The sequence below is a fragment of the Perca flavescens genome, chromosome 19 (genome assembly GCF_004354835.1).
Source record: "Perca flavescens isolate YP-PL-M2 chromosome 19, PFLA_1.0, whole genome shotgun sequence".
Lineage (NCBI taxonomy): Eukaryota > Metazoa > Chordata > Actinopteri > Perciformes > Percidae > Perca > Perca flavescens.
This window is the reverse complement of record NC_041349.1, coordinates 10,399,641-10,409,918: the sequence shown is the minus strand read 5'-3', so window position 1 is coordinate 10,409,918 and position 10,278 is coordinate 10,399,641. Positions and strand designations below refer to the sequence as shown.

General features: G+C 39.7%; 1 protein-coding gene across 1 annotated transcript; it reads right to left on the bottom strand.

The window, feature by feature from the left end:
• Positions 1–8,039: 8,039 nt before the first annotated feature.
• Positions 8,040–9,708, bottom strand: LOC114545341 (uncharacterized). Its single transcript, XM_028563614.1, has 3 exons — positions 9,583–9,708; positions 9,086–9,445; positions 8,040–8,266 (listed from the first exon to the last, which is right to left on the bottom strand). The coding sequence occupies exons 1-3, from the start codon at positions 9,629–9,631 to the stop codon at positions 8,040–8,042; spliced, it is 636 nt and encodes a 211-aa protein (XP_028419415.1). The 5' UTR covers positions 9,632–9,708.
• Positions 9,709–10,278: the final 570 nt, after the last annotated feature.

The following is a 10,278-nucleotide window of genomic DNA, read 5'->3' as shown; positions in this document are numbered from 1 at the left end:
CATTAGACTTGAGTGATTGAATGGTTACATTCGGTCTTGTTCGGTAACCTGATGTGGGGTCAGCGTGTCAGCTGCATGGCATGTCTGTTTTTATTTCGGCTCCCATGTTGACAGGTTAGAGCTTGCACACTGCCTGCGTGACACGCACGTCTCACAATAGGACCGACGCCTATTGTTCACGCGACACGCAAGCGTGTTGGAAGCGTTTCTAGGAAAAATAAAATACGAAAAGATGTTTATATTTCATTTTGACACGAATACATTTAATAAATGACATTTTGATGTTTGAAAGTCTCTACTTTTTGACATAAATGCCGATATAAATGTAATTTAAAAAAACTATACTAAATAATTCTCAAATATTGCACCTGTCAATACAGAACAAAATATTCTGAGGCTGTTTTGTTAGAAATCACTACACACAGGCCTGAAATACACACAGACATGCTCAGGACCTATTCATGCACAAATGGAGAGATGTCAGAGGGAGTGGGCTGCCGGTGCTGGACCAGCACCCTGAGCGGTTGGGGGGGTATGGTGCCCTGCTCAAGAGCACCTGGCAGTGCCCAGGAGGTGAATTGGCATCTCTCCAACCACCAATCCACACTCAGTACTTTGGTCCGTACTGGGACTTGAACCTGCGATCCTCTGGTTTTCAACCCAAATCCCTACAGACTGAGCTACTGCCACCCCAATCGTACTCACACTAAGGGACACTTCAGAATTCATGAGGGGGTGCATTTAAAAGTCTCCAAAGTTTCATGATCTTGAATGTTTGTGTATAATGATTAATTAATTTGGAATATTATTTTTGTATATCTGGTAAAAACATAAAATACTCACTTTTGGTCCAAAAGTGACAGAACGAAAACCAGCACCAAAGTAGAGCACCATTAGTTGATCAAGATCTAAGTCAGGTGACATTTTCAAAATGTTCACTTTTGTCATCAAGTTTGCTTTTGGGTGGCTCATGCTAAAAAAGAGAAAAAAAAGTAATTGACCTGGCTAATCAAAACATGGTTCCAATGCCATTCCGCTGCCCAACGTGCAACTCACTTAGTAAGTCAATAAGAAGCAAGCCTTTGATAATGTTATGTTCGCTGATCATGAGTTCTGTTTGTACAGTACAATACAGTTTAAATGGTAGCAGCACAGATGTAGCCTATTTTGCCGTCAATACTGCCGACGTTGTCTTTTATCAATGGGAAATGCTAGCAAGGCTTGCAGCAGCAGCGCCGCGTCAGACATGTTTCTGGTGTGCAAAGACATAGAAAACGCCACGCAGCCGCCACACAACTGACACGCAACAGAAATGCCACGCTCGTGCCACGCAGCCAGTGTGCAGGAGGCCTAATGTCTTTATTCATCAACCTACATCACTTATCACCGGGTCCATGCCTTAGTCCGTCATGTTTAAAGAAAGGAATTTAACTGAAAAAAAATCGCCAACTCTCTGAGTCAAGTAGTAACACTTAACAGTAAAGTGTGGTATTTCTTATAAACAACAGCCTATACCACAGACAATATAGAAACCGTAAACACTCAACCAACCTCATGCTGTCATATTGAAACGACTCTTTACTAAATGTTCCAGCTGCTGTTTAAAGTGTCATAGAGCAGCTTTTTATGTGGATCAGGTTTCAGGATGATCTGTCTTCAATGAATCAAATGTGTGTTAAACTGTTGTTGTTGAATTGTCTCTTTACTGAGAGAACTGACCACATTATTATCTGTTAACTTCTGGTCTAATCCACCAACCCTCACACACTAAATCTGTACAACAGGATTCATATCATGACAACACCAAAATCAACACATTCACACATTACCTTGTGTGTCTTCAGTCATTTAAGATCCAAACCAGGAGACCAGAGGACAGAGGTCCTGTTTGTGAGTCTGATCCCTTTTCTCTAACACCAAGCTAGTATAAAGTCATGAGCAAAACCACAACCCACCCAACTGTGCAGCATGTGTTTGTATGAAGAGATGACAGCAAACACAATGTAGAACACTGAGCAGGGGCGTTACTGGGACTTGAGGACATTGGGGCGCCACCAACCGAGACTCTGCCTCCTCAAGAACACGCAGAGCAGCAACTTACTTCTGAAGTCACAGTCACAAGTGAAGCAACAAATCACTTCTATCTTCTGTAAAAAGTGTCACAAACAGGAACTGAACCCGGCTGCAGCAGTTTAACAACAGTTTCTCTCCACCGACCACGCTGCGTGATAAAACAACTCGGGACTCTACTGATCTAAAGTTAATAGAAACTTTTCACTTATGTTAATTAAAAGGAAAATATTGTTTTGTACATTTTGGAGACACACCATAAAAAACTAAGGCAGCAGAGATTTAATTTAACATTACATGAAGCCCTAAATGGATCATTTTATATTAAATGTCACTTGATCTGATTAATTTATGGAAGTTTGTTTCTTAGTAAAACTTCAGCAGCTTTTGGAAAATATGTTTTTCTACAGCGCCACCATCTGGCCAAGCTGTGTAACTTCTGTTATATGACTGCTGTTAAAACCATCTGATGTGAGACAGATATTTACCATTTTGTTTAGTCTGTTTTTACCTCGTACCATTTCACATGACAAATAACATTGATTGATTGTTAATGTGTTTATTTGCATGGGACTCCAACAACACAACACAAAGCAAAGTTATCTTTTATCTGCAGGCTCATATTTGTATGAAGTAATACAGACAGACACTTTTTTGTTTGATTTGAATACACACCAGACACCTTTTTGCTTACATAAAAGTGATTTGAATTCTGTCATTGTCTATCTTAATGGACAAATACAATAAGTTACATTTGCATTGGTGTTATGAAACTGGACACTGGCACGAATATGAGCTCAGATAATAAATAAATCATTACTGGATTTGTTTTATTTTAGGTCTGTAGTAAGACGTTAGCGAATGATGAACCATTTTCTAAACAGTGAAGCTCTAGTAATGTCAAAACTAAGTGGATGAAGGAATGTATTCATGTTTCAGTTGTCAGGTTTAAGCAGATGTTAATACTCCCTGGAAAGGGAGGACGAGAACATTTACCTGAGAAATGAACCGTGTAAAAAAGTATCACAAAGTCTGGATTGGTTTTGCAAAATGCAAAAAAACCATACACCTGCTACACACACACACACACACACACACACACACACACACACACACACACACACACACACACACACACACAGTTTTAATACACTGTATATTTGGATCAGATGTCAGTTTTGAGCCGTCTCCGCAGGACAAAGGTCAGAAATACACAACAAGGTAGGTGTCCTGTAAAAATATCATGACATGTTTTAGTTATTAATGTTTCGCTGTCAACTAATGATTGCTTTCATAATCGATTAACATGCCTATCATTGCCTCGACTAATCGATTAATTTTTTTATATAGTACCAAAACTTGTTCAAGCCCGAGTGTTTTGTTGGATCCAAATAGCAAAAGTTGAAGATTTACAAAGTTTACGAAGATATAAAATCAGAAGAAAGCAGCAACATTCTTTCATTTGGAAGCTGGAACCAGAGAAAGTTTTCACCCAATGTTTGCTTAAATTTACTTCAACTCTAATATAATGCTGGATGGTTATTTTTTTTTTAAGATTTTGTTTTGGGGCTTTTATAGCCTTTAATCGACAGGATACCTTGAAGACAGGAAAAGCAGGACAGATAGGGGACGACATGCAGCAAAGGGCCGCGGGTCAGATTCCAACCCGAGCCGCTGCCGAGCACTCAGCCCACATGGGGCGCATGCTCCACTGGGTGAGCCACAGGTCGCCCCGATGCTGAATAGTTTAATGAATTATAATGCATCATATTGTAACTGTTATATTTTCTGAGTAAATTCTGAATCTGCAAAGTAGCCAGTGACATTTCTCTGTCAGGTAAATGTAGTAGGACACTGTTCTCCTCTGAAGGAGAAGTGATCAGCTGAGCGGTAGCTGAGGGTTAGGGTTAACAACTGAATGAGTGTGAATTCAGAAAGTCAACTAAACGGTTAACTGCTTTGAATTGGCACAGCACTATTGTAATTATGAAGCAAATAATCTCTCTGTCGTTCTGTCTGTCTGTGTGTCTGTGTGTCTGTCCTTCACATATCTCGAGAACCGATCATCCGATCTACTTCACACTTGATGGGTGTATTGATGGGGACCCAAAGAAGTGCAGTGTTGAATTTTGTGCAGTTTTGATGGTAGCGCTATAACAGCGTTTTGGCTTATAACATTTTAACCAAAAGACTCAGAAAGAAAATGTATTTGTAAATGTTTTTATTTAGCACTTTTCTGGTCTTAACGACTACTCAAAGCACTTTTACATAGTACAAGAACCATTCACACACATTCACACACATTCACACACTGTGGCCAAGGCTGCAGTACAAGGTGCCACCTGCTCATCAGATAAACACTCGCACACATTTACACTCCGATGGCGCAGCATCACGCCGATTTGAATTGCGTCCGAATCTTTCTTCTTCCCCTACTCCTGCTACATATATATAGTACAGGCTAAAAGTTTGGACACACCTTCTCATTCAATGCGTTTCCTTTATTTTCATGACTATTTACATTGTAGATTCTCACTGAAGGCATCAAAACTATGAATGAACATGTGGAATTATATACTTAACAAAAAAGTGTGAAATAACTGAAAACATGTCTTATAGTCTAGTTTCTTCAAAGTAGCACCCTTTGCTCTGATTACTGCTTTGCACACTCTTGGCATTCTCTTGATGAGCTTCAAGAGGTAGTCACCTGAAATGGTTTTCCAACAGTCTTGAAGGAGTTCCCAGAGATGCTTAGCACTTGTATATAAGACATCTTTTCAGTTATTTCACACTTTTTTGTTAAGTATATAATTCCATATGTGTTAATTCATAGTTTTGATGCCTTCAGTGAGAATCTACATTGTAAATAGTCATGAAAATAAAGAAAACGCATTGAATGAGAAGTTGTGTCCAAACTTTTGGCCTGTACTGTATATCCTGAACACTTTGTTATGCGATCACATTTGGTGGACATGTGCAGATGTGATGATGTCTGAGTGGCCCTGCCAAAAAAATCCAAGAATGATAGACATGCAATCGATGTATTTATACATTTTCTATTGTATTTTTGTGTATTTTTCTCTATTTGATTGTCTTTTACTCCTCCAGATATGGCAGTGAACTCTTCCTCCTCCAATGACTCGGTCCTTCATCCCAACCTCACTGTCACCATATCTTGCTACTTCATCAAACCAAGGTCTTTCATCCTTTTTGCATACTACATCACCAACATCCTCCTCCTCCTCCCTCTCTGTATCCTCATCCTCTACCTGGGTCTCCAACGATGGCGGCGACATCGCTCCACCTCCGCAGCAACGACGAGTCATTCAGACAGCTTCACCTACCACATGGTCGCCATGGAGCTGGTGGGTGTCTTAGGGTGCGCCCTTGGGTGCTGTAGTATCTACGGGATCATATTTTATTATCAGTGGGGTTATTTCTTTGGAGCTTCAATTGGTACGGAGAGATGTTCTTTCACATGCTGACCTGTGTGGAGCCCTACCTGGCTGTCGTTCATCCCGTCACCTACCTGAGTCTGAGAGGAGAGAGAGGGATCAGAATCAGAAATATCAGCATTGGCTGTGTTTGGCTGCTTTGCTCTGGAGCAAGTCTGATGAATGCTTACATCACAATGTTATACATAGATGTCAGCCTCTTGATTTTGTCTTTGTTCGTCATTTCCTTCTGCAGCCTTTCTGTTCTCTGCGTTCTGATTCGTCCAGGGCCAGGGGAACAGGGCGGGGACAGGGAAAGAGTTGACCAATCAAAGCAGAAGGCTTTCTACACCATCATGGTCATACTGGTAGTGCTGTTGTTGAGATGCTCTGGGAATCTGGTTGTGGTTGTTGTTGATGGGTGGAGCAAAGGTGTTGATTGTGTGCTGAAGATGTCTTTGTTCTGGTTTAATATCCCCAGCAGTCTGGTGTTACCTCTGCTGTTTCTACACAGAGCAGGAACATTAGTGTGTTGTAAGAACAACACCTAATGAGGATCAGGATTAGATTTGCATTAAATCACTTCAGATTCTAGCAAACTGTCTATTTGAACATCTTCTGGTTTAATTTCCACCTGCTGCTGAGAAACATATCTGGCTCTTTAGCTGATCGATGCTCGACATTCTTGGAGCCCAGGAAGCAGAAGGACTCCACCATGTTGACTGTGGAGTCACCCAGGGTGATGGGGGGCGGGTGGGGCTGCGTCCTTCCTAAAGTCCACAACCATCTCCTCTGTCTTCAGAGCGTTTAGCTCCAAGTTGTTCTGACTGGCCAGGTCACCAGGTTGTCAATCTCCCGCCTGTAGATGTGTTTCTAATTTTGCTTTTCTTCATAATGACCATAAATAATGAAACGGTGTTGTTGATGTGTCAGTGGATCCATAATGATCTGCTGCTTTATGGTGCAACATCATGAAAACTTTTTGACCTTCTATCCAAAATTGTTCAGCTTTAGCTTTGAGATTTAATGTTTTTTATTTTTTTTCAAGTAATCCTATAATTGACCCTCAGTGTGTTTAAAGCTGTCTGTTATTTCCTGTCATCGTCTCACTGAATGTGTTTGAAAGGTTAAAGAAAAGCTGTGGAGTTAAAGAGTAACCAGCAGAGGGAGCTTTTTACTGGGAGTCAGGTGGTCTTGTTGAAGGAGTTGATCATCAAGTCTCCACAGTTAACCTGCATGCTATCAGCTCAGCATCATAACACACATGAATAGAAGAGTTGGTGCTCCGGTTGCATTGTGGTTTAAATGTCTCGGGAACTGAAATGCAGGAAGAAGAAGAACAAGAAGAACAAGAAGATTAAGAAGAACAAGAAGAAGAACAAGAAGAAGAACAAGAAGCAGGAAGATGTCTCCATATTCACTTCATTTACATTTTCTGTTGTAGTAAAACACCAAATCATATCTCAGATGTATCAGCAGCAACATCATTTTTCTGTGACTCTTCTGGATTACAAATATTTTACAATGAAGATGAAAAAGTCTGTCTTTGCATTTAGTCTCAATCGACGTAGAACTGAAACACTACCTGAATGAAAAACATAAACTGTGGTCATTTTCATTTATTTTATTGTAAGAAAAGTCACCAAGTTTATTTCCTTGATTATTTAAAAGCATAAAAACACTTTACTCAATGAAAGCATTATTACAGATATTAGTCATTTCTGCTGTCATAACTTATTCATTTCGATTAATGAACATCAAGATGTAACATATCAGTCAGTATTAATGCTAATTTACATCTGTGGTAGTAAGACAAGAGGGAACATTAAAAGTAACATATGACATATGTTGATGCAAGTTAATACACAAATAGAAGAGATTATTTTCTCTGAAATACCTGACTTTTTTGAATCACAAATATTTTAACTTTAAGCTAAAAATGAAAGAAAATCAGTCTTCTACATTTTGTCTTGAAGACCAAGAACTGAAACACTATCTGAGAGAAACACACAAGCTGTGGTCATTTTTCATATTTGTCTAAAACATGTCAACATGTTTTTTCCTTGTTTCTTTAAAAGCTGCCAAACCCTTCACTCAATAAAAACAAAAATTTCTGCTGTAATAACTTAATTAAAATTCATAGTAACTGAACAAGGACAGAGCTTGTTAATGCACATCAATATGTAAACATGCTGGAGTTACCATTAATGCTAATTTACATCAGTAGTGTCTAGACAGGTAACACAAGACAGAACATTACAGGTAACATATGACATAATATATTGATGCAAGTAAATACACAAATAGAAGATGACAAAACAGTATGTTACATGCAAACTTAATTTAAACTCAAACCTGTAGTAACATGAACATCATTTAAAATATAAAGATATAACACAACATTTTATATCACAAATAGTTTTCTGACACTAAGAACAGACGGAGGAGAGACTCCAGGAGTCTGATTTAGTTTTTATGACTGTGACTTTAAGCTCTGATGACTCATTTAAAGAGGGTCCTCCAGACTGAGTGCTGTTAGTCCTGATGGCTCGTTTCTCTGATAAACTCGACACGGCTGCAAAACTGTAGGTGATTTCTTTTATTATCAGTAGATTTGGTAAAACAAAGACTGAAGACTAAGAAGAGAGCCAGCAGAGCTGCTGTCAGTCCCAGTCCACAGTAGAGACCGATCCTTACCCGACTCTCTGGTTGTGGTGGACTTGTTGTGTTTGGTGTCTCAGGTTCAGGCCGATCCCTCGCTGCTGTAAAGAGACCAAACACATCTGTTTCATTTATGTGAAGAAAAACATTTCATTTCATTTTAATAAACGAAGGAAGTGTACAGATTTCCTCTTAGCTGTGATATAATCGCACACAACGGACTGAAGAGAGCTGTTGATTTTATAAAACGGTCAATAAGAACAGTATAACATTATGAAACTTAGTCACATTCCAATTTAATTTAAATAGACTTTAATAAATAATAATGTTCACAATAAAGTGGGCCCTCCTTGGCTGGTTTCCCACACATACTGAGGTGGTTGCTATGTAACACAGTAGTATCTACTAGCAGCTAGCACAGACTATTATCACAGAATTTCTTTTGCATAACACCAAAGACAGACACCCAATTAACAAACTACCCAATCGAGACAGCAGGAGAGCAGCAACTTCCATTTTCTTCGAGGTAAAGTTATTGTTTTTGTAAAGGATTCTGGCAGCATTGAACAGAGCAGAGATAACAGCTTCCGTTCTCCTTTGGAAAGGGCTGTCTGATGGCAAGGTTTAGGTGGAAAATATTCTAAATAAAGTGAACACTTTGGCTGATTTGAAACCAGGTCAATGTCCTGGTAGTGTGGGCAGATGAAAGACTTCCCTCCGAGGCACAAGATATCAGTTTGTAAAACGTTTTTTATATGTAAAAGGAATTTGAAAAGCTGCTGCCCCTGCAACCCGACCCTGGATAAGCAGACGAAGATGGATGGATGATGAAATTTGAATTACAATCATATGTGGTTATTATATGTACACTAATGCGATTGCTTGATTTGAACTACACGTTTTATAATAAATCTACTTACCAGTGACATTGAGCCAACATCTACCAGAGTTACTCCCATAACTTGTGAGCACATCACACAGGTACAGTCCTGAATCATTAGTCCTGAGTCTGGACACATGAAGTCTGAGTCGTCCTTCTCTGAGGACGTCTTTGTCCCACTGGACTCGTCCTGCAAACTGTTCATCCTGAGACTCTGGGACCTCAACTCCTTCATGGAGATGAAACAGGACTAGATTCTTGAGATCAGTTAACAGTTCACAGAAGATATTAAGAGAGTTGGAGGAAGTGTGAGGGTTGGTTGTGAAGGTCCACTCCAGTGTGATGTGGTGGTTCTCCTCTGCCTGATAGGAGGTCTGGGTCACATTCACTACTAATGTTCCTGTTGAGGAGACAGAGAGGGAAAGTGAGGAGCAGACACACTGACAACTTTAAACTCCATCTCCACATGTTTCTGTGGACACTTTAGTGATTCTTTGTTTAGTGTTAGTGGAGAATAAAGTGAAGCTGTAAACTAACCAGAGACACAGGAGGTCAGGATGATGAGCAGCAGGATGCTGCAGATCATCTTCTCCCTGTGAGAGGAGACAGAGGTGAAGAGTCACAAACACATGAGCTCAGAGTTCACTTATTACAGGACAGAGAGAGGACAGATACAGTCTGTGTATAGTACTTCCTCTGGGTTACTTATTACACATGACTGATCAGTGGACTCACAATGAGCAGGTACAGTGATGTATTTCTGTCACAAGATGGTGCCAGTTAGTAGAGTTTTTCAACTGAGGAAGAAGAAGGAAGTATGAGTCTACTATGACCTGAGATGAACTGTGAGATAAAGCAGAGGGCGGTGACTAAAAGCTGCAGTTTAACCGTTTCTAACGGTCTTCAACAGGATCCTTGTTATCATTCCAAACTATAATGTTGTGATCATTCTCCAATGACTGTAGGGTCTGAGATCTCCCAGAACCTTTAATTTCTGGTGAATTTTTAAGCCCGTTTTTCTAACTTTTTCTGAAGCAACTTGTGCTGGAAAAATCTTTATGTAAAGGTGAACATAGATTACAATACAAATATAAAAACAGAATATTTAGCAGTAAGGCTCTCAGGCATTCTGTATTGCTTTCAACTATTTCTTCTCCTGTGTATCAACTTCTCTAATTCTGAGTCAGCACACATGTAGGCTAGGCAGGACTTACTCTTCCTTCCTCTCTGCGT

Excerpts from the sequence above, each read along its gene's own strand:
- LOC114545341 (XM_028563614.1), bottom strand. The coding sequence starts at position 9,631 with ATGATCTGCAGCATCCTGCTGCTCATCATCCTGACCTCCTGTGTCTCT. Across the intron at positions 9,446-9,582 it reads CCTGACCTCCTGTGTCTCTG|GAACATTAGTAGTGAATGTG; the intron begins GTTAGTTTACAG and ends TCTCCTCAACAG. Across the intron at positions 8,267-9,085 it reads ATGTTGGCTCAATGTCACTG|CAGCGAGGGATCGGCCTGAA; the intron begins GTAAGTAGATTT and ends GTCTCTTTACAG.